The 24,021-nt window shown below is 47.1% G+C and overlaps 1 protein-coding gene across 4 annotated transcripts in view; it reads left to right on the top strand.

Moving 5' to 3' along the window:
- The window catches only part of LOC142579799 (uncharacterized), a 210,873-nt gene that overhangs the window by 52,008 nt on the left and 134,844 nt on the right, over window positions 1-24,021 (top strand). Inside the window, exon 5 of one of the 4 annotated variants that reach the window (XM_075690374.1) lies at window positions 6,599-6,917. The exons of the other annotated variants lie outside the window; for them this stretch is intronic. Coding sequence (XP_075546489.1) covers window positions 6,599-6,675 — 77 coding nt within the window. The 3' untranslated portion in view covers window positions 6,676-6,917. Of the gene's footprint in view, window positions 1-6,598; window positions 6,918-24,021 lie in introns of those variants that run through there. 4 annotated transcript variants of the gene reach the window in all.

Here is a 24,021-nt window from a genome sequence, read left to right as displayed (position 1 = left end):
AGATAGGGACCAACTACAGGTTAGTCATGCCTTCAAATGTGTGTTTCAGGGTTTTAACCTTTGCAGCAAAGACTCCAACCGGTATCTCACTTCCCGTCTCGTGGGCCATCGCCACCCTTTGTGCCCTCTACCTTGGCTCGATAGCCTTCTTTGACTGGTTTTCCTTGTCACCAGGCTTCGGGCAGTACTTAGCAAGATGGTCTGAGCTCTGACATACGTGGCACTTAAGGGCGCTCTCCGCTACTCGCGTCGGCTTTTGCCCCATCTCTGCCGCTTATGACTTTGAGGCGTATCCTTTGCCTTTCACTTGTTCTACAGTTAGTAGTACTTTGGCTATCTCAGGTGGCCTAAGTCATCCCTCGCCTTCTCGTAGCCTCACGTACTCAAGACCCTCTATACTAAGGCCCTCTTTTATACGATCCCCAGCCATGAATTCTGCCGTAACTTCTACAATGTCGGCCCCTCTTACTTCAAGGTAGTAGGAGAAATATGTCTTCAATCGCGACCCTCACTGTGATCACGTCTACTCCTTCTGCTTCACTGCTCTCTCAAACCTCTGCAGATACTCCGCCGGAGAAAGCTTCAGTTCCATCAACACTGCCTCTAACAGACTTGTAATCTGTACTCTCTTCCTGGTTGAGATTACACAGAAGGTAGCGAACGCGTTCCGTTAGCGCTGACATGACTAGATGCAGGCGACTCTCCTACGGTACCCTGTACACAGCAAAAACATTTTCTACTTCCTCAAACCATAAGGGTACATCCGCGCCACACGGCAGGCGGAAACCTTTCAGCACTTTTGCGCATTGATCGATGGAGTCGAAGCCTATTCACCTTCGCTCGCCCCGCTCCGACCCAGTGCTGGACAACGTGCCTTTGAGACGTTCAGCATTCCTCCTTGTCTGCAACAGCCTTTCGTACTCAATCTGAAGTTCTATAGAAGTAGTCTGAGCACTGAGCCTTTGAATTTCAATTTCGAGCGTTCTTGTATTATTCGGAGTTTGCAAAGGCTGAGATGCCTGCTGCGACAATTACTTGCCCTGATTGGGTGCTCTCAGTTCATTTGACTTATCGGAATTTAGAATATCGTCATTTCATAACTGCTGATTCCGATCCATTTGCGCTACAGTCACACCCTCAACTCCATTAGACTCCATTGTCTCCGCGCTCCCGCGTGTTCTCACCATGTGCTTCTCACCATGACACATCAGCTGTCATGCCAACTTGAGAAAGACGCAAGAAATCCTGCTCACCCGTTGCTGAATGCACTGTCGTTTCCGGGTCTCCTCCGCGGTGCCGGGCTTGGCTGCTGTGGTATCTTCTCGAAGGTGCAGGAGGCGGTCGTTGAATGCCTTGATCTCACCACTGGTCCAGTATTTGATGTTGTAGAGCTCGCTTATCCTGTCGACTGTGCCAGTTAAGTTTGTTCTTTTCTCTTTGGAGTCGATCAAAGTCTCTTCAATGTGATTATCGGCGTTGATGAAGCAGGAGGCAGGTTGGAGGTAAGAAAACTTGAAGATATATTGCAAATGAAAATATTTCCACAGTCAAATGCAGAATTAGCAAAAGACACAGAAGCAAAACACACAAGTAAACAGCGCCTTATTCTTCTATTTTTCTTAAGTTAGAGCCTAGGATAACTGTCACTACATACAACCAACCGAGTCTGACTGTCCTACCACTAAGTGGTTACGGCCCAGACCAGCGCTGCATCGTATGGAGTCTTACTGAACTATCAGGTTTAGTGATTACAACCTAGATTGAGAAATAAGCACCTCATCTCGATTGTTATAGGTGAAAGAGAGAAATAAAAGGGAGGTAGGACCGTTAGCCCGTCCCACATAAGCTGTTGCCAATGAGAGTTGAAAGTTTGGTGAGCCACAACACAAAGGGATGTCTTTACTCTCAAAAGTAAATCTATTGGAAAGCAAGCCTGCTTTTCGCCTTCCCACAACTCAGTTTCCCTCTCCTATTTCCGCGTGGTCAGTGACAGCCTCAGCAAACACGCCAGGCACGCGTGATTTATTCAGACCATCTCGAATCCCAGCGGCGTTTCTAGGCAGCAGGGGGCTCGGGCGCTGGTGTCACAAAAGCGCGTACTGCAGTGCCCCCTCAAGGCTTTTCCGCGTGGAAAAATAATCACCGTTGGCGGCATCCGGGCTCGGTGTTCTCGAGACGACGTTCTCCGAACGCGATCTCCGCATGCACACCACGCCTCTATCTAGGACACGCACCGCAAGTTGTCACTCGGCACCACGCGGGATTTTCTCAGCGCCCAAAACAAGAGACACGTGGTTGCTGCCCGGACGGGTAGGAGAGCGGACCCCGCTCCGTACGCGCAACATTGCTAGGCCCCTCTAAACCTAGGCGGCATCTATGTGCAGAAGGGGACTCTGGAGTCGGCGCCACAGCGCGTTCAGCCGTCCCACTCGAGGTTTGTCTGCGTGGACCTATTATGGCCATCGGCGGAATGCCAACCCAATGAGCGTGAGACCGCGTGCTCCGCATCCGCACCGCCCCCTCCCCCCCCCTGCCGCCGCCACGGCTCGTCACTCGATACCACGCGGGCCGTTCAACCACTCAAAAACAGAAACGGTTGCCACCCGGACGCGCTGCATAAAATACGTGGGCAACTCGCGGCACTGCCAAAGTATATACAAAGCAATCATGCAGCCCTAAACCGGCCTTCCTGCATGTTCGAGAGATGAGCGTCCGAACAGCAGAGTTCGTCAGCTCTCCGACACGAAGCAGAGAAGACACTAGAGTCAGATTGCCGACAAACGCGGCTTTATTCTCCCAAGATACATCACAGTGGGACATTCACGGCGCTTACGGGCAAAGGCTAAACGCAAGACCGAGAAGACGAAGCGCGGGAACCAGAAGTCGCGGGATCGAGGAAAGTCCCATGTAACCAACTCGTTATGTTTACGGGCCAGCAACCAACTCGTTGCTGGCCCGCGAGCATCTGCCGCGGCGATAAACAGGGTTGCCAGACGGCCCCAACAAAAATCGCCAAATGATTTCAACCTACATAGCCCAAAAATATGCAGACCCAAAATTTCGTGAACGAAAAGTAGCCAAACACATATCCAAAGCGTTTGATGATGTTCTCCAGGTGTGCTATATATATATTGCCCAAATCCCACCGCGTATTTCCGGTTACTAAATTACTTCCGCCGAATACAACCAGCACCACACAAGATTTCTAGTGAGAGCTGGCACGCAGACGTAGATTTGGATACGACTTATTTTTGCAGTCAACCGAAGGATTTCTTTTCCGATCCACTCCTGGTGTCATTGGTACCTGACTGAGCCATGTTCCAAGCTAATCTTAGTTCACGCCTCGTTTTACCCGAGGAATTTTTCCATAAGACTCCGGCAGAGTATTACCAACTACAAGCTCGCGGATCAGCTTCGGCTGGTCACAATCGAGTGACCGATGATTTCAGATGCAATAAGGTCGATCGATTGCAGGATAAATTCGAAAAATTTTAGAATCAAGAAAGAAACCTCTTACATCATTCCGACATTACGCAGCACCAGACGTTTTTAAAGACGAAGATGATCATAAAATTGACCTTGCAAAGAGGGGTCCTTCTCCTATTCCCTCTTATACGCATGGATGCACTTCGTCCACTTGCCCATGCTGAAATTCTTCTTCCCAGATTTCTCAGCCAGGCGACTACTCTAGCCGATATATGTTCGTGCCCCTGAAGTGCTACGTGAAGTGCTACCTGAAGCTCTGTTGAGGCACGCGTCTTACTAATTGGCTGTTAGTGCTATCACGTAGTATAACCATGATTGCAGCGCGCTACCTTGCTTTACACAGCACACAGCTCTCTGCAGAGAGAAGCTCTCCGGATGAAAGGTTGTCAATGTTCTCATTCGAAGACCATGTTCGTGCAGTACTCTCGCGAACATGCAGACCACAACAGCAGAATATCTTGTTTTGATCGGCAGTCGAGACTGCTGCGCTTAGCTGAACATGTAAAGATTCGCTCCAACGTGTTTCTCGCCCGATGTGACCTGCGCATTTTTTTTGTAAATTTACTGGGTAAATCACGTGCTGATTTGCGGGAAAACCAAACAATAGGCTTCGAGGAACACTTGATAAATATTGAAGGAACACGGGCGATAATGTATCACTACGACATGCCTGCAAATACTTAAGCTGTTGTGGAAGTCCACTTAATAGTTTGCTGTATATTCTCGAGCACGGAACAGGCACTCGACAGATTTAAGCCCCATCGTTTTTCTTGTTGAACCACCTGTGAACCGGTAGCAGGTGGTGCCGAAATCATAAGCGAAAGAAAGAGAGCTTGGTGCTATAATAATGCATAAACATGGATGCCATGACCTAATGCCATCCTCCCAGCGCCGACATTGCCTAAAAACACAGCCTTAGAGATTGAATACATGTCTGCAGCAGCAATGAGCTTTGGGTCTTCATATACCGGCGTTCCCAAATTTCGTCAGTGCTGACGTGGTACTCAGCACTTGGAAGCTCTAAAGACAAAAATAGCCAAAATATCGCCATGTGGCGAACTTAGAATTTTCGACGCCAACCCGCATAAAACGTAGCCCAATTTGGCTAGTAATAGCCCAAACGGGCAACCCTGGCGATAAAGCGCTCAGTGGAAGAGAGCTCGTGAAGAGAGAGCGCGCGAGGACCGCCACTCGAGTCCAATGAGGGCGCATCCCGTTGACAATTGCTAGCAAGGTGACTCGACCCCGCGAGGGAGAAGTAAGGTTTGCGCGGGAAATTAGCTCTGGCGCGCTAGCCGTGTCTGCCAATTTGCCGTTATGACTGCGGTTCCCGGAGATCGAAGTAATCACAACGCGTGAGCTGGGGAACGAGGCGAGGGAAGGCGCCTCGTTCCCCACATCCTAAATATTTTATTTTGTGAATTTCTAACGAATTGTTACCTATTAATATATCATTCAAACTAAATATCGTCGTTCTATGAGTTCTTGCCATAGAATTTGTTTTCTTCAGATTATATTTCCAGTCGCCACATGCAACGGGCTGTATTGTTTAGTGTAGTATTTATTCTAAGCTTATCGTCGATTCCTCGCACACAAGTGTAAATTGCGAAGTCATCAGCGAAAAGACGCAATCTCACTCAATTTTCTGCGCAACATGTGATGTGGTTAACGTACATAAGAAATAATAACGGACCCTATATGGATCCCTGTGGCACCCCTGTATAAACTTCGACTTGGTCACAGTCATACTACCTTATGGCAACATACTGAGTCCGGTTTGATAGACAGGCTGATATTCATTCTACTACATTGTGTTCAATTCTGATGCAAATGATATCCTCAATTAGTATCGTTTTTAAAACACATTTACTAGATTCTCACACCGCCGCCACCTACACGGTGTCTATATGCGAAAGCAAGTTTCAAGTGCCCGACTCTGTTATCACAATTTCGCCAACGCGGTTGTCATCGACTGCCAAGGCCGCAGCCGAGGTAGTCGTGCACGTGAAAATATCCGCGCGAGGATTGGCAATAGTTGTAAAATACATTTGCTACAATGTGCATGTCTTCTATGACAAAATCTGCCACTTTTATTTTACGGCTCGCGCATTCTGGTTTCGACAAGTAGTGCCAGTCGTCGACTCCTTATGAAATTCCTTAACGTATCTAAAAGAACTCCTTTGTAGCCTTTATTTTAAGCTTCACTTTGCACTGAGCTCTCTTATCTCTGCAGAATTATCCCTTTTTCTCTTGGTATTTTTAATATTTTTGTTCGTGATTTCTGCATGGCATGGTCCACGGTGATTACCATTCAATTCTTTTGAATTTTGCTGGTATGAAGTTACTTTTGCAATGTATTATAGCCTCTTTGGTTAACCCAGAGACCGTTAGCACCTCTGGACAATTGAGCTGAGAAACTATTCAAGGTTTCTTCTAAGTAGTCAATAACACTCTCATCATTAGCTCGCCTATATTCTTTGAAAGCTGTTCGAGATCGTTCGGCCTTGCAGCTAGCGCTCGTACTAGAAATAAAAAATGTTATAACCAGCATCTCACGATCTGAAATCCCCTCTTCAATGCCTATATGTGGTGGTAGCGACTGCGATACTCAAGAAAGATCAAGTACTATGCAGGCATCTTCTTGGAGATTCACAGGTTCTCTAGCGATCTGCGAAGAAGAAAGACCGAACATTATATCAAACAAGTGCAAACAGTTTTTTGCATCTCTGTTGCCCACGAAACTTATCCCAGCCTATTCCAGCTAGATTAAAATGACCGGTTAATAAAAGATTCGTCGGTTATTTATACTGTCGTGTAGGTAATCATGCACCTTCAAGAGGTATTTTTCAGGCGCTACAGGGCCTCTGTAAATAGCACCTAATAACAATGACGTATTATCCCACTACTAGTCCAGCAATCACTTTCATGGTTGTCTATTCCAGGCGCTTCATGAAATATGCGATGGCGATTTTGAGAGCATATAAAGAGTGTATTTACGATATATATACCAAATGAGTCAGAGTAGTTAAGATGGCTGACCAACAACAACACGCCGCAGCCATCATTCCACGATCTCTTTCTTCCTCTCTCTTCTTTCATCCTTCCCTAACAGGACCCCCGGGTGGTGAAGCGCCGTCTCGGTGCATGGTAGGCGAAGAATTGCGAGCGAAGTATGGCTTCAGTCGCTAAACGTACACGATATCAACAGGCGTCGGACTTGAAGCTCAATCAAACTGTAGCGACGAAATCTCGTAATTTACATCGTTAACTTGGCGTAGAACTTCATAAGGCCCTGTGTAACGAGAGAAGCTTCTGGGAGAGGCCAAACCAACGATCTGGGGACCAGATGAGCACCCAAGCACCTGGTGCGAACTTGAGATCGCGATGGCAGCGGTCGCAACGCTCTTTGTGTATATGCTGCGAGGCTAATAAACGAGATCCGGCGACTTGACGTGCCAAGTGAGCGCGATCGATGACTTCACGAACGTGCTCAGAGGGAACACGTGGTACAGAAGGGAGGACGGTGTCAAAGGGCAGCGTGTGCTCGGGACCATCCAAATTAAAAAGGGTGAATATCCTGCGGTGTCAAGTCGGGACGAGTTATACCCGAACGTCACGCAAGCAAGCGTGGCGTCCCAGTCGCGGTGTTTGTTGGAGACGTGCATCGACAGCATCTCTGTGATTGTTCGGTTGAGACGTTCTTTAAGACCGTTCGTTTGTGGGTGCTAGGCGGTGAACAACCTGTGCTCAGTGGCACAAGGGCGGAGAAGGTCGTCGACAACTCGCACAAGAACGAGCGCCCGTGGTCTGTAACTGTCGAGGCGCACCAGTCGCCAATGCCTTTCTTATAGCGTAGCGTGTCGCGTAATCAGTAGCGACGGCGATCCACTTATTCCCTCTAGTCGTCGTCGGAAAAGGGCCAAGCAGGTCAAGGACTACGCGAAAGAACGGTTAAGAGGGAACTTCAGTTGGATGGAGTCGTCCAACAGGTGGCAGGGGTGGTTTTTTATGGCGCTGACACAATTCGCAAGGTGCGACACGGCGACGCACGGAGCGATAGAGACCCGGCCAGAAGAACCGGCGTCGCACGCGGCCGTATGTACGCCAAACTCCAAGGTGTCCCGCGTCGGTTCATCGTGAAGCAGTTCGAGAGCGATGGATCGCAGATGATGAGGACGGACAAGGAGCAACTCAGGGCAGTCAGGGGTCATAATGCTGCGGTGAAAGATACCGTGGTCAGCACGAACATGCGGCACGTGCCGTAAATTCTGGAAGATTGCACTCTGGCGATGATGGACTTCGGGATGACGATGATGGATCCCGGTGACCAGAACCGGTAACGCACTCCCTTACCAGAGCAGGATTGGCCACAACCTCCTATATGAACACAACAATCAAACCACGGCCCTCAGTCCCCAGCAGCTGCGAAGCAACTGATCACGGCGGCGGTATGACCTGCTACGCTGCAGAGGGTGCTAAGAATCCCTGGCTCCGGACAGGCCGCCATTGGAATGTGAACCTGGCAGCGGTTAACGCTAGAACGTTATCTAGTGAGGCGAGTCTAGCAGTTCTATTGGAGGAATTAGAGGGCAGTAAATGGCATATCATAGGGCTCACTAAAGTTAGGAGGCCAAAAGAAGCTTATAGAGTGCTAAAACGCGGGCACGTCCTGTGCTACCGGGGCTTAGCGGAGAGTGGAAAACTAGGAGTCGGAATCCTGATTAATAAAAACATAGCTGGTAACATACTAACATACAGGGATTCTATAGCTATAACGAGAGGGTGGCAGGTCTTGTTGTGAATCTTAATAAGAGGTACAAAATGAAGGTTGTACAGGCCTACGCCCCTACATCCAGTCATGATGACCAGGAAGTCGAAAGCATCTATGAAGACGTGGAATCGGCGATGGGTAAAGTCAAAACAATATACAGTATACAGATGGGCGACTTCAATGCCAAGGTAGGCAAGAAGCAGGCTGGAGACAAGGCAATGGGGGAATATGGCATAGACACTAGGAATAGCAGGGGAGAGTTATTAGTAGAGCTTCCGGAACAGAATAATATGCGGATAATGAATACCTTCTTCCGCAAGCGAGATAGCTGAAAGTGGACGTGGAGGAGCCCGAACGGCGAGACTAGGAATGAAATAGACTTCATACTCTGCGCTAACCCTGGCATCATACAAGATGTGGACGTGCTCGGCAAGGTGCGCTGCAGTGACCATAGGATGGTAAGAAGTCGAATTAGCGTAGACCTGAGGAGGGAACGGAAGCAACTGGTACATAAGAAGCCGATCAATGAATTAGCGGTAAGAGGGAAAACAGAGGAATTCCAAATCAAGCTACAGAACAGGTATTCGGCTTTAACTAAGGAAGAGGACCTTAGTGTTGAAGCAATGAACGACAATCTTGTGGCCACCATTAAGGAGTGTGCAATAGAAGTCGGTGGTAACTCCGTGAGACAGGATACCAGTAAGCTATCGCAGGAGACGAAAGATCTGATCAAGAAACGCCAGTGTATGAAAGCCTCTAACCCTACAGCTAGAATAGAACTAACAGAACTTTCGAAGTTAATCAACAAGCGTAAGACAGCTGACATAAGGGAGTATAATATGGATAGAATTGAACATGCTCTCAGGAACGGAGGAAGCCTGAAAGGAGTGAAGAAGAAACTAGGAATTGGCAAGAATCAGATGTATGCGTTAAGAGACAAAGCCGGGATTCTCATTAATAATATGGATGAGATAGTTGAAGTGGCTGAGGAGTTCTATAGAGATTTATACAGTACCAGTGGCACCCACGACGATAATGGCAGAGAGAATAGCCTAGAAGAATTTGAAATCCCACAGGTAACACCGGAAGAAGTAAACAAAGCCTTGGGAGCTATGCAAAGGGGGATGGCAGCTGGGGAGGATCAGGTAACAGCAGATTTGTTGAAGGATGGTGGGCAGATTGTTCTAGAGAAACTGGCCACCCTGTATACGCAATGCCTAATGACTTCGAGCGTACCCGAATCTTGGAAAAACGCTAACATAATCCTAATCCATAAGAAAGGGCACGCCAAAGACTTGAAAAATTGTAGACCGATAAGTTTACTGTCCGTTGCCTACAAAGTATTTACTAAGGTAATTGCAAATAGAATCAGGAACACCTTAGACTTCTGTCAAGCTAAGGACCAGGCAGGATTCCGTAAAAGCTACTCAACAATAGACCATATTCACACTATCAGTCAGCTGATAGAAAAATGTGCGGAATATAACCAACCTTTATATATAGCTTTCGTTTACTACGAGAATGCGTTTGATTCAGTCGAAACCACAGCAGTCATGGAGGCATTGCGGAATCAGGGTGTAGACGAGCCGTATGTAAAAATACTGAAAGATATCTAAGCGGCTCCACAGACACCATAGTCCTCCATAAAGAAAGCAACAAAATCCCAATAAAGAAAGGCGTCAGGCAGGGAGATACGATCTCTCCGATGCTATTCACTGCGTGTTTACAGGAGGTATTCAGAGACCTCGATTGGGAAAAATTGGGGATAAGAGTTAATGGAGAATACCTTAGTAACTTGCTATTCGCTGATGATACTGCCTTGCTTAGTAACTCAGGGGACCAACTGCTATGCATGCTCACTGACCTGGAGAGGCAAAGCGGAAGGGTGGGTCTAAAAATTAATCTGCAGAAAACTAAAGTAACAGTCTCGGAAGGGAACAGCAGTTTACAATTGGTAGTGAGGCACTGGAAGTGGTAAGAGAATACATCTACTTAGGACAGGTAGTGACTGCGGATCCGGATCATGAGAGTGAAATAATCGAAAGAATAAGAATGAGCTGGGGTGCGTTTGGCAGGCATACTCAGATCATGAACAGCAGGTTGCCATTATCCCTCAAGAGAAAAGTTTATAGCAGCTGTGTCTTACCAGTACTTACGTACGGGGCAGAAATCTGGAGGCTTTCGAAACGGGTTCTACTTAAATTGAGGACGACGCAACGAGCTATGGAAAGAAAAATGAAAGGTGTAACGTTAAGGGATAAGAAAAGAGCAGATTGGGTGAGGGAGCTAACGTGAGGTAATGATATCTTAGTAGAAATCAAGAAAGAGAAATGGGCATGGGCAGGACACGTAATGAGGAGGGAAGATAACCGATGGTCATTAAGAGTTACGGAATGGATTCCAACGGAAGGAAAGCGTAGCACAGGTCGGCAGAAAGTTAGGTGGGCGGATAAGATTAAGAAGTTTGCAGGTACAACATGGCCACAATTAGTACATGATCGGGGTAGTTGGAGAAGTATGGGAGAGGCCTTTGCCCTGCAGTGGACATAACCATGCTGATGATGATGATGATGCTGATGATGATGATGAACTGTAAGTATTCGTCACGCTGTTGTTCAGCGCGCATCTCGGTCATGTCAGTAAAAGGCATCACGCAGGTCAACGCATCATGCGCAGCAGGATCGGGGGATGCACGGGGCGTCCAGTCTTGTAATTGGCAGCAAAAGGAAATTCCTGGATCCGCAAAGCCCAGCGACCAAGCCGCCCTGTCGGGTCTCGGAGGGAAGACAGCCAGCAGAGTACGTCTTGGTCCGTATTGGCCGCAAACATACGGCCGTACAAATATTGCCGGAACTTGGCGACAGCCAAAACTAAAGCCAAGCACTCCCACTCATTGATGTAGTAATTTCTCTAAGGATGTCACAGCATGCGGCTGACGTAAGCTATCACTCGCTCGGTACCATTATGGTGTTGGACGAGAACAGCGCCGATGCCATGGCCGTTTCCGTCAGTGGTCGGCGCAGATGGATCAAAGTGGGCAAGTATGGGAGGGGTGGTCAGAAATCCGATGAGAGCGGCGAACGCGTGAGCTTGCTCAAGGCGCCGTGAGGACGGAGTGTTCTTCTTTAGTATGTCTGTCAAAGGCTGAGCAACGTCGGCGAAGTTTTTGACGAAGCGGTGAAAGTAAGAACACAGGCCGACGAAGCATCGCACGTCTGAAGCAGAACGTGGCACAGGGAAACTGCGTACGGCGCAAACTTTTTTTGGATCTGGTTGGACACCGTATGTGTCAACCAGGTGCCCCAACACGGTAATCTGAGGGTGCCCGTATTGATACTTCATGGAGTTCAGTTGGAGGTCGACTTTTCGGAAGAACGCAAGAATGGCAGCGACTCGGGTAAGGTGGCTGCCCAATGTGGGAGGAAAAACAATAACGTCGTCAAGGTAACAGAGACAGGTGGTCCATTTGTAGACTGACAGAAGAGAGTCCATCATGCGTTCCAATGTCGCAGGAGCATTGCATACGCTAAAGGGCATGACTATGAACTGATACACGTTATCCAGCGTTATGAAGGCCGTCTTCTCGTAGTCAATTTCATCAATTGAAATGTGCCAGTAGCCGGATCGAAGATGGATGGACGAAAAGTATTTAGCTCCGTGAAGGCAGTCCAAGGACGTCATCGATGCGTGGTAGCGGGTGGACGTCCTTTCGGGTGATCTTCTTTAAATGGCGATAACCGACGCAACAACGCCAGATACCATTTTTTTCACAAGGACGAGAGGCGAAGCCCAAAGACTGGTTGATGTTTCGGTGACCCCTTAGCGGAGGATTTTGTCCACTTCTCATTGGATGACTCTACGTTCTGCATGCGATACGCCACAGGGATGCGAACAGGATTCGTGTCTGCAATGTTCATAGGGTGGTGAACAGACATTTGTCCTAAAGCCCTGCCGCCGAAATAAAAGATGTCACGGCACGATTCGAGAAGAAGAAGTATGTGCGTGGCCTGTGCATAGGTGTGGTCACGTGCAATCATGTTCGCGAAGTCATCCGTTAGAGAACCAGAGCTGTGAGCTGCAATTCACTCTAAGAAGCCACTTTCGGCATCCAGACTTTCAATTTCAAATTCGGAAGTATTAGAAACGCTGGCCATGAACGTGCCGGCTGGAAGAGCTTGAGGGCACAAGCTGAAATTGAGGGCACAAGCTTGAGGGCACAAGCGAAAGAAAGACGCCGCTATTTTTAATGGTCAGCAGCGTATGTGGAAGAGCAACGTTTCGGTTCAGAAGCACGTCGATGATGGGACGAAGAACATATTCACCGTCAGAAATCCGTGGCTTTGCAGTCAAATAGACGTGACTGCCTCAGCTGACAGACGCACATCGTGAAGCGAACATAAGTGCGGTGTTGCGGTGCGCGGAGCATCGGCGACTTGAGGCAGTTTCAAATGAAGAACGCCGGTTGCGCTGTCCATGAGAGTGGAATGATGGGATAAAAAGTCCAATCCGAGGGTAATGTCATGAGGGCAGTTGTCGATCACTGCAAAGAGAACAGAACTAGGGCGGTCGGCTATACTTAAACGCATTCCAAGAACAACCAGCACGCCGCCGTCGGCCACACGAAGCACTCGGGCAGCTGCTGGGATGAAGACCTTCTTTAAACGTCTACGCAGGCTAGCACTCATCACAGAACGTGGGAGCCAGTGTCGACGAGCGCTTGGACAGGTACGCGTGAATTTTACCGTCAGATACACTTTTCTTTGTGGGCACAGACAGAGCATTTGCTGCAGTAGTAGGCAATGCAGCACCACCCCGAGGGCTGCATCTCTTAGCTATATGAAAGGGTGGGGCCTAAAGCTACACGGGACAAATGGCGACGTGGCTGCGGCGAACGGGAAGATGGAGGACGCGTTTGTGGTGAACGAGACGGGTGTTCGTGCTCCGATGGTGAGTGACTTTACCATGTGTTGATAGCGGAGTTGTCGGCGCTGTTAGACTCGACGGAGGGTGAAACACTGCGGCTATTTCCATTAAAACGGTTCAGGTTGGTCAGCGTGTGAGGTGTTGAATGCCATGAGTTGCGACAGTATCGGGCGAGATGACCACTGCGGCGACAGGTGAAACATATCGGATGGTTGTCCGCAGTTCTCCACTGAGTCGGGTGGCGATAACGCGAAGAGAAGCGTCGGGGAGGAGCGAAAATAGAGAAGGACGTTCATTAGTTCTGGCATTGGCGACAGCAAAGACAGAATGTAAACCAATGTTTTCAAGTTCCTGGCGAAGGATGGCTTGTACGAAGGGAACTGAAGAAGTGGTAGCATCAGGGCTACACGAACAGAAAGCTGCGGGTGCTATTGCATCCAGTTCACGTCGAACGGTTCGCACAACGTCCTCTGATGGCGGCGCATACTGCTATGTGGGTTGATCTTCACACGTCGACGTTGCGGCAGCATTTGGAAGTCTGGCCAATGGTTGCAAAATGCGTCGGATTTTTGCCTGCTTGAATGGTCGGCACTGTTTGATAATATCACCAACTGTAAAGCATCTTTTGAACATCAGCAGATTAAACACGTCGTTAGCAATGCCCATAAGCACCTGCCCGACCTTATCATCTTCGGTATTGTCGTGATTGGCTTCACGACAAAGTGCCAGCATGTCCTGGATGTACGAGACGTAGGACTCCGTGGATGACCGCACACGGGAAGCCAGTTCCTGCTTTGCGGCAATTTTACGGCCAGCTGGTTTGCCAAACAACTCTGTCAACTTCTCTTTGCATTGGTCCCAGTTGGTTAGCTCCTCTTCGTGGTTTTCGTACCACGCCTTTGCCGTGCCTTTTAAGTACAACAACTGGTTAGCTAGCATAAGCGTAGGATACCACTTGTTGATTCCACTCACGCTTTCGTACATGGCCACCCACTCTTCAACGTCGGCACCATCGGTCCCGCTGACAGTTGCAGGATCCTTGGGTTGTACGACAACCGAAGGTGACAGCGACGTACCTGGTGATGGTGGCGTAGGAGGCGGCAACGACGTTGACCCCGCGTGCTCACCATAGTTCATGGTGCGGACGGTGATCCGACGTCCACTGCGGAGCTCCGTGTCCAGCCGTGGTACCCCGCACCTTTCACCAATATGTTACGGGGACGTTGTGAGTGTAGAAAGACTGTATTTAAAATATATATAGAAAATGAGTCAGAGTAGTGAAGATGGCTGACCACCAACACCACGCAGCCACCAGCGTCCTGCGATCTTCCTCTCTCTTCTTTCATCCTTCCGTAAACATATTATACGGCTTTTTATCAAGATAGCTACGCTGCCTCCACGGCCGTCACGATGTGCGCGCATCAATTAATTTGAGGCATGTTTTAATGAAAGAAATAGCATTAAGAAAATATAGATACAACGCTGAACTGATATATATGTATACATTACCTGGTAAGCTCAAACAGGCTAGGTGGCTATGTGTCACCACCCCTTTCTAGAGAATGTTACTATTTTTAAGATATAAGAAGAGATAAGTGCAGCGCCGTAACTGCCGCTCGTGCGAAAGAGCACAAGAGCACATGCACGGGGAAGGTGAGTGAGGAGAGAAATATGACTGAGTTTCTTAAGTAGCGTTTCCAATCCCGTAGAGAACAGAGTGATTAACCAGTGCTTCCGCAGCACTAGTATACGTGGAGAGCACGCCTGTCTCCAAGAGCTGCAGTAATTGGCGTTCGGCAACGAACGAACGTTAAGAAAGAAACCTGAGGAAGGCGGGAAGTCCTAAAAAAATAAAAAGCCAAAGCGGCGCTTTGAGCCGCGCCTACCCATGAAGATACAGGGCCTCTTGTGCGGCGAGGGCCGCCGCGCACATTTGGCGTGCAGTGTCATCGATGATCGGGGTGATATCCATCGCACCACATACGGCTGCAGCGATAGGCGCAATCAGCGCAGCCCTTGGGTCGCTGGCCGGGATAGCTGCGGGCCGATGAATCGGCGCTGCTTCGGCTCTTTGGGCACTGTGGCCGCGCAGGACGTCGCTAAAGGAGATGTCAGACTGGACTGGACGCTCGCGGACAGGCGAAGAGCGGCTGTCTGCTGTTCGTGGAGTTGGGCAGATGCGGCGCGAGCTTTAGCTAACTCGAGGACCCGCTTGCGCGTGATGGGCTGCTGAGTGAACAACAACATAACTGTCTTTCTCTCCAGCTGCCAGTGAGGGCAGCTGACTTTAATGTAGCGTGGTTGCCACTGCAGTTAACGCAACACGGTCGTTGCGATATGCAATGTTTCACTGCATGCCACTGGCCACAACGGAGGCAGCGGGCGTCATGCGAACAAGTCGCGCTGGCGTGGTCGCACTGAAGTGGTCGCCGCAGCTTAGAACGGACCGGGTGTCGCTGCTTGAACCGGATCAAGTCCACGGGCACAACGTCGCGGGCGAATGTGACGCTCACGTCGCCACCACTACGCGAAAGGAAAGGATCGGTACGCCCCGTACAGATCATTCGATGTGGCGTTGCACAGTGTCGGCGTCAAGAGAGAGATGGGTCCACACAGTAAATAATACCTACACGTGTTCTCGCTGAGTGCTTTTGCCCTCATTGGTACGTTGACAGTGGCACGTACTTTGAGGCGGCTGCACAGGTCAATACCGGGTGCAGCATCCACGGCCGCAACATTGCGGTAGAAGTTAACGCGAACGCGAAGGGATACAAATAAATCATAATTGTGGGAGATGAACGGAGGGTAGTCGGAGAAGGCTGCTTCTACAGCAAGGGGTCCCTGGAGTTAATTCGCCTATGGGAGGATGGGGGGTCGACTGGAGCTGTTGGAAAGAGGAAGCCCCCGGGAAGGGCATGTCCTCCCCTCCGCAGCCTCTCGCCTTTCGGACATGATTGCCTTCACATCAGGCACGCCGATCAACATACGCTCTCCCTAATCGCGCGTGCGCTCACATTTAAATATTTCTATGCAGGTTCGCGCGCGCGATGGCCGCCGGAATTCTAACGACGCTGTTTCGCCATGTGCGTGTGGGATGTGTACGGACGTACGTACCTACGTACTTACGTATGTATGTATGTATGTATGTATGTATGTATGTATGTATGTATGTATGTATGTATGTATGTATGTATGTATGTATGTATGTATGTATGTATGTATGTATGTATGTATGTATGTATGTATGTATGTATGTATGAAGTTCATCATCAGCAGCAGCAGCCTATTTTAGGTCTACTGCAAGACGAAGGCCTCTCCATGCGATCTCCGACTAACCCCGTGGGAATTTCCTAATTTCATCACCCCACCTAGTTTTCTGCAGTCCTGAACTGCGCTTCCATACTCTTATGTAACTCTAATGGTGAACTGGTTACCCCTCCTGCGCATTACATATCCTGCCCAGCTCCAGTTTTTTCTCTGTGAATTAGAATATCGGTTATCCTCGTTTTCTCTATGATCCACACCGCTGTCTTCCTGTCTCTTAGTACAACGCCTGCCAAATTTCCTTTCATCGTTGTCTGCGAGGCCTTCAACTTGTTCTCGATCTCCTTTGTCAACCTTCAAGATTCTTCTCCATATCTTAGGACTAGTAAAATGCACTGATTGTACACCATTCCTTTCAATTATAATTACACGCTACCTGTCAGGAGCTGACAATGTCTGCCGTATGCGGTCCAACCTATTTTTATTCATCTGTAAATTTCCTTCTAGTGATCAGGGTTCCCGGTGAGTAATTAACCGAGGTAAAAAAAAAACTTCTTCACAGACTCTAGAGACTGACTAGTGATGCTGAACTCTTGTTCCCTCGCACAGCTATGGATAATTATCTTTGTCTTCTGGCTATTAATCTTCAACCCCACTCGTACACTTTCTCCGTTAAGTTCCTCAATCATTTGTTGTATTTCGTCCCTAGTGTTGCTGAACTGGACAATGTCAGTTGCAAACCGAAGCTTGCTGAGATATTCGTTGTTGATCCTTACTCCAAAGCATTCCCAGTTTAATATATTGAATACTTCTTCCAAGCGCGCAGTGAATAGCATTAGGGAGATGGCGTCTCCTTGCCTAACCCTTTTCCGTATATGCATCTTTCTACTTCTGGAGAAGTAAGGTAGTTGTGCAAGTTTTGTAGATATTTCTCAAGATATTTACGTGTGCCTCTTGTACTGACCTGCTGGTATCTCTAATTAATCGAATTATTTTTCATAATCTAAGAAAGCCATATAGCGAGGTGTATTGTGCTGGGCAGGTTGCTCTATTGCCTGGTTGATGACATGGATGTGATCCTTTGTAGAGTACCTGTTACTTTGAAGCCAGCCTGTTTCTCGGTTGACTGAAGTCAAGTGTTGCCCTTATTCTATTGCAAATTATCTTCGGGAATACTTTATACAAAACTGAGTATAGGCTAATAGGCCTATAAGTTTTCATTTTTTAGACGTCTCCCTTTTAACGCGACAGCGTTAAGGTTCCCGCGTCGCAGGAAATCCGGCATTAACGTGGGCATCACGCGTCGACGTCCAGCGTCGGACGTTGCTTCAGCAGAAATGTTTTCGAACCATTCATACCCAGCCTCTCCATGTGCCGCAAGGAAGCTATTAAACTAATTGAATTTCAGAAGCTAAAGTACGTAGAAAAATCTTAATGTACGACATACACACACCCTTCAGACATGATAGTGTGTGACTAATTTGAATATACGAGAAACCATAATTCTACAAACTCCTTTTCCAGCGTTTCTACCAATCATAGGCAGGCCACAGCGTCCGCCATTTGCGCGCGCCGGCGCGTGAATATTTCGGAGACCACTGTACGGCGCACGCCTTTCCTTGAAACACTACCAGATGGCGCTCGCTTCCGCCGCATCGCTTCCGACTGCACTAGCCCCGCGCTTGGAGAAGGGGGTGGACGACTTGCGTGAGATATCCCGTCAAGTGCAGATCGTGGTGTGCACGGTGCCAGAGGTGCCTGTGTGTGACCGTCATGTACAAAGAGCCGTAGTGGCTGCTAATGAGGCAATATGGAAATTAGCCGAGTGAAAGGCTTCTAGGTTGTCGAAGTAAACAGGGAAGTGAGAAGTTGTGGTGGTTTTAAACGAGAAGGGATCCACTTCAATTACAGGCTAGCACGAGAAGTGGGCTGGCGACTTGGTGGTCACGCTGTTGCTTTTCTGAAGGCCCGCGGACGCTCAGGAGGTCAGAGTAGATTGTAATGAAGAAGGTCCCCTAGGGAAACACCCGAAGAGCATCGCTGTCGATAACAAAAAAAAGGAGGAAAACAAGAAAAAGATCTCACCTTGAAATAGGCTACATAAACATGCAGGGCGGCAGAAGAAAGGAAAAGTGGGAAGAGATTGAGTAGCAGTCACACAGAGATGAAATAGGGGTGTATGCGGGTGCAGAAACGCACCGTAGAGACTCAGAAGAGCCGCCAGTTATTGAGAATTATGTTTGGGAAGGGTGCAACAGAACTAAGTCGAAAGAAAGGGAGGGGCAGTCGCAACGCTCATCCATCAGGGAGCCAAATGGAAAAGAGTAAACTCACAATGTCAAGAGCATCCTTGGTTATCAGGTACAATGAGTGGGAAAGAAACATGGGTGGGCGTTGCGTATTTGTGGACCGGAAAAAACTGCACAGAGCAGAATAAAGAGTTAGTGGAATGCATAAGCGCTGATATTAAGGGTTTCGTGAGTGGTGCTGAAATTGTCGTATGAAGTGACATGAATGCCCACATACAGGATTTAGATGGCTATACCGACAATAACGCGAAGTAAATGCTGGACCTTTGTGAGCAACATAACCTTGTGACCGTGAATACAGGGCCTAAGTGTGAAGGACAGATCACGTGGGAAGTGGAAACCGGCAATCGACCATTGATTACTGTTTGATGACAGAAAGAATTCATGATAAGATGAGAGAAATGGTCATCGATGAGGAAGGGTTTAACAGCATAGGGAGTGACCATAAACGCATCATTTTGAAAATGGGATATGTAGTTGGGAAAGAGAGCAAGGAGAGCAAAATGGCCAGTCCAAATTTGACCGCTGAACAAATAGCAAATACAGTCACTAGAGTTGAGGAAGAACTTGGCAAATGGCCAAGTAAAGAGTGGGAATATGGTGAGCTTCTAAGTGTAATAACGACGGAAATACGGAAAGAGAAACAACATGTTCGTGGAAAGGAACAAAGAAACCGAAAAGCTGGTGGAACAAGGAGATACGAGAAGCGATTGCCGAACGACAGAAAGCATCTAGAGAGCACAGGCAGGCAAAGAAGGCGCAGTTGCCACAGGATGAAGTAAGCAGTAAACGGGAAATATACCGGGAGAAAAAGTCTATGGTACAAATACTGGTGCAAGGAAAATTAAAAGGTGAAAGTGAACCTTGGTTGTCAGAAATACGTGAGAAAGAGAAGGCCGCACCGAGAATATTTTTGAACCGCATAAAATTATTAGGCAGGAAGTCAACAATACAACAACATATCCTAGACGAAGATGAAAAATGACTGCAAGGAGAAGCGGCAATAAATTACATCCGAAAAGCAACAGCCGAATCTCTCCAAGGCGATGATGAGGTTGTACCATGAAAGAGACCCAAGTGGAAAAGGAGGTGGTGCTGACAAATTTAAACTGAAAGAAAGCAGAAGAGAAAATTCCTAAGCGCACAGCCACAGGGCTAGACGAGGTTCCCGTTAGGCTGATAAATGAACTAGGACCAAAAAGTAAGGAAGCTCTGGTGAAAGCAGTGGAAAAAACTTTAAAAGATAGGCGAATACCAGACAGTTGGCGACAAAGTAGAATGAATTTAATTTGTAAAGGTAAGGGGGAGAAAGACAGAATTCACTGGTATAGACCGTTGACCATTACATCGGTAATATGCAGGCTAGCAATGCAGGCAATCAAATTAAAGCTTCAAGCAAGTGCAGAGAATAATGGCATTTTGGGAGAGCTTCAGAATGGCTTCAGGATAGGTAGGCGTTTGGATGATAACTTGTTTGTTCTTACTCAGTGTATTGAAATATCAAAAGCAGAAAGCAGACTGTTGTATGTGGCCTTTTTAGAGATTACAGGAGCCTACGACAACGTAGACCGTAACATCTCGTGGGATATTCTGGAAGAGGAAGGCTTAGGTAACGATTGTCTACAGCTTTTGAGAGAGATTTACCTAGAAAATACCGTTTGCGTTGAATGGGAAGGGATGAGGAGCGAGGAGAAAGTTCATATCAACAAGCGACTGATGCAGGGGTGCCATTTAAACCCGCAGCTGTTTATGATGTACATGGTGAGGATGGAGAGGGCGCTAGAAGGAAGTAATATGGCGTTTAATCTCTCATACAAACAGGCGGGTACAGTAATAGAGGAGCAACTTCCAGGTTTATTTTATGAGGACGACATTGTGTTGCTAGTCAACAAGCAAAGAAGCAAGTGATTTGCAACGTCTGGCTGATATCTGTGGACAGGAAGGCAACAATTTAGGTTTGAAATTTAGTGTTAGAAAATCGGGTGTTATGGTATTCAATGAAAACCGTGAACACACAGTGGAGATACATGACCAAGAAATACCTCGGGTAACAGAATATAAATACCGTGGTATATGGATAAACGAAGGTAGTGGATACATGGAAACACAGGAAAAAACCATAACAGTAAAGGGGAAGAGAAATGCAGCCATAATGAAGCACAGAGTGCTATGGGGATTGCTATAAAACAGGGGTACAATCAAGACTCGACGGGAACCAAAGGTCAGTGGGTCGCCTCGCATTGGGCGCTCACGGGAATACTAGAAATGAAGCTGTGCATGGTGATATGGGCTGGACTAGTTTTGAAGTGAGGGAAGCTTGCAGTAAAATTGAGTACGAAGAACGGCTGAGGAATATGGAAGAACGTAAATGTGCTGGGAGTGTGTTCAGGTATCTGTACAGGAAAAACATTGATTGACAGTGGAGGAAAAGAACTAGGAAGCTTACCTGCAAGTATGCGGCCTGTAGAGTGGACAACACAGCAACGAAGAAGGTCAAGCGGAAAGTCAGAGAGGCTGAATTATTCTCATGGGTGGCGCCAATGAAAAAGAAGCCTGCCATGAGTAACTACTTAAGAGGAAAGAACGAAATCAGGAAAGAAACCATTTATGATAACTCAAAGGGAAGCTAATTATTTTTCGAACCGTGATCGGGATGCCTTGGAACACGCACCTATAAAGCGAGATATAAGAAGGAAGAAAAAGCATGTGCTTGCAGCGGTAAAGCTAGGGAAACTACGGAGCGTGTTTTATTAGGATGTGAAGACGTCTACCCAGCGGTAGATTTAGGCACCACTTGCCTCCTTGAAGCCCTTGGGTTCAGAGGGAGCAGTGGTAAAGTAAACATGTCCGCAAGAGACATTAGTAAGAGGCGACTGGAGGATTGGTGGAAGAAAAGTAGGGAAACGACAAAAGAGGGAGACGTACAAAAGCACAGTTCGCAATAGGGGATCAGAAAATTTGGGCGTGGTAGTTCAGGGTGTTTTCTTTTTCTTTTTTCGTTGTTTAACCTAGGTAGGATATTAGGCAGTATAGTAGGAAGAGCTTGGTGGCGCAACCCACCGCCCCGTTCCAAAGGGGACGCTCATAATATCCATCCTTCCATCTATCCATCCATCCAACCATCGCGACCCACGCAAGAGGACGCGTTTCTACGAGAAAGCCCACCTTCGTGCATAGCGTTCACCGCGAGCGTTTCCCGGCAAACATTACGGCTACATAGGTTCAAGTCGCCCGGAAGCACGAGAAACACTCAGGGAACTTTGTACACAATCGCGTTCCACTCTCAAAGGCGAAGCTGAAGCGTCCTCCAAAACTTTGTGGTTTAGTATAATGTTGGAATTCTTACAATTCTCTGGGAACCTTGAAGTCGTGAGACATTTCTTATAAAGGGCCGTAAGTTTTTCAAGCATGACATCTCCTCTATCTTTGATTAAGTCGATGTTATTACATCTTCTCTTGTCGCCTTACCCAGGGTCATGTCTTGCAAGGCCTTTCTAACTTCATTCCTAGTTATAGCGAGAGCCTCCGTGGTCTGTTCATTACTACTTCGAATGGCGGTAGTGTGGCTGTCCTGTGTATTGTACAGGTCATTACAGAATTATTCCGCTGCATTTAAAATATCTTCGAAATTGGAAATGATATTACTCTGGGTATGTTTCAGTGCATACAGTGTTCGGTAAGTTTTAATTTTGAATATCCCTTACTTTCTCCATGTTACTCAGTCTTGACAGCTCCGCTATTTCTATCTGATCTCTTGAGTTAGACACTTTCATCCTTAGTAGTTTCTTCGTCAGCTCCTTCCTAATTTAGGAGACCCTACCTACTGGTTGCCTTGTTCCTTACCTCCCACTTCAACTGGTGCTTCTGAAGCCAGCCTGATTACGGTTTCATTAATTACCTCTATTTCATGTTCTTCTCCATGTTCTAAAGTTAAACATTTGTTTGCAAGCACATGCGTGAATTCGTCTACATTTACATATACTTCGTCTAGGTTTGCCTGTATCTTCTTGTCTAAGTTTACTTTTTCTCCCTTCACATATTCAGGGAAATCTTAGCCATCACTGCAGATGGTATGAAATCTACTTCATTTCTCGCTTCTTCATTAGCGCTTTTCCAGGTCCCCTTCCTATTACTACGCTTCCTGAAGAAGGTGTTTATTATGGTGTTTATTATTCGGAGCTTATTCCTTTCCTCAAGTTCTACCAACATCACTGCTTTAGTGTTCCTAGAATTGATGACATACATACTGATTCCTTGTTCAGGAGCCTCCCTTTCCCCGCTTTTGAATTGATGTGGCCCACGACTACGGCTTCCATTTTTCTCAGCGTTAATTCAACATTATAAAACTGTTCTTTTTTTTTCCTTATCGTGACTAGAGGTTGGAGCGTAGGTTTATACTGCAGTCACTCTATACCTCCTATTTAGCTTTATTACCATTACGGCTACCCTCTCATTAATGTAGTACAATTCAGCAGGTGCCTGCTATGTCCTTATGGATTAGTAATATTCTAGCCCGTATTGTTTTGTATCTGTAATTCATCTGTAGCAGAGGACAGGGATATATATATATATATATATATATATATATATATATATATATATACATATATATATGAGATAATATGTATGAATAGTGATGTGTGATAAGTATGTATATGCAGACTGTGAAAAATTAACGCTTGTGATATTTATAAACTTTTTGTTCTACACAGTCTATAGTGAGACATTTTTCAGTTAGAATTCAAACAAGCGGCTAAAATATTTAGTGCCTCAGTAAGAAACAAACGCGCATGACAATAATCCTTAATTGCTGGTTGCGGTTCATAACCTGAGTTTACTATCAGTAAAATCGCTATACCAACATCAGCACAAAGTTGCAGTACGGGTAACGCTCCACAAGAAAAAAACAAAATGCATCATTTCCATAAAGTCGTCGCATAGTCACGGTGAAGGCTAACTGCCAAATCGACATGGCGTGTACATAAACCACAGCACCCACATGGTTCTTAAATTTAACAACTGAGCTATCAAACAATTGTTCCAGCAGCATATTTCAGCAATTCTGCAAGAAGCAGAGGTTTTCAGGAACGCCAAAAACAGTCATTTCTTTGAATAGTTGTAGAACAATACAAGCCCTTTTAGTCAGGAACTTGAGCGATCTGGGAAAAATGTAACGATTTTCTTACCTGAAGCACCAAGTAAAAATAAGCATCGTGGCATGGGCTTCGCATTCATAAATGGACAACTGAATCAAGATTTATGACAAGG

The sequence above is a fragment of the Dermacentor variabilis genome, chromosome 4 (assembly GCF_050947875.1).
Source record: "Dermacentor variabilis isolate Ectoservices chromosome 4, ASM5094787v1, whole genome shotgun sequence".
In the NCBI taxonomy this organism is placed as follows: domain Eukaryota; kingdom Metazoa; phylum Arthropoda; class Arachnida; order Ixodida; family Ixodidae; genus Dermacentor; species Dermacentor variabilis.
This window is presented reverse-complemented; position numbering and strand designations above follow the sequence as displayed.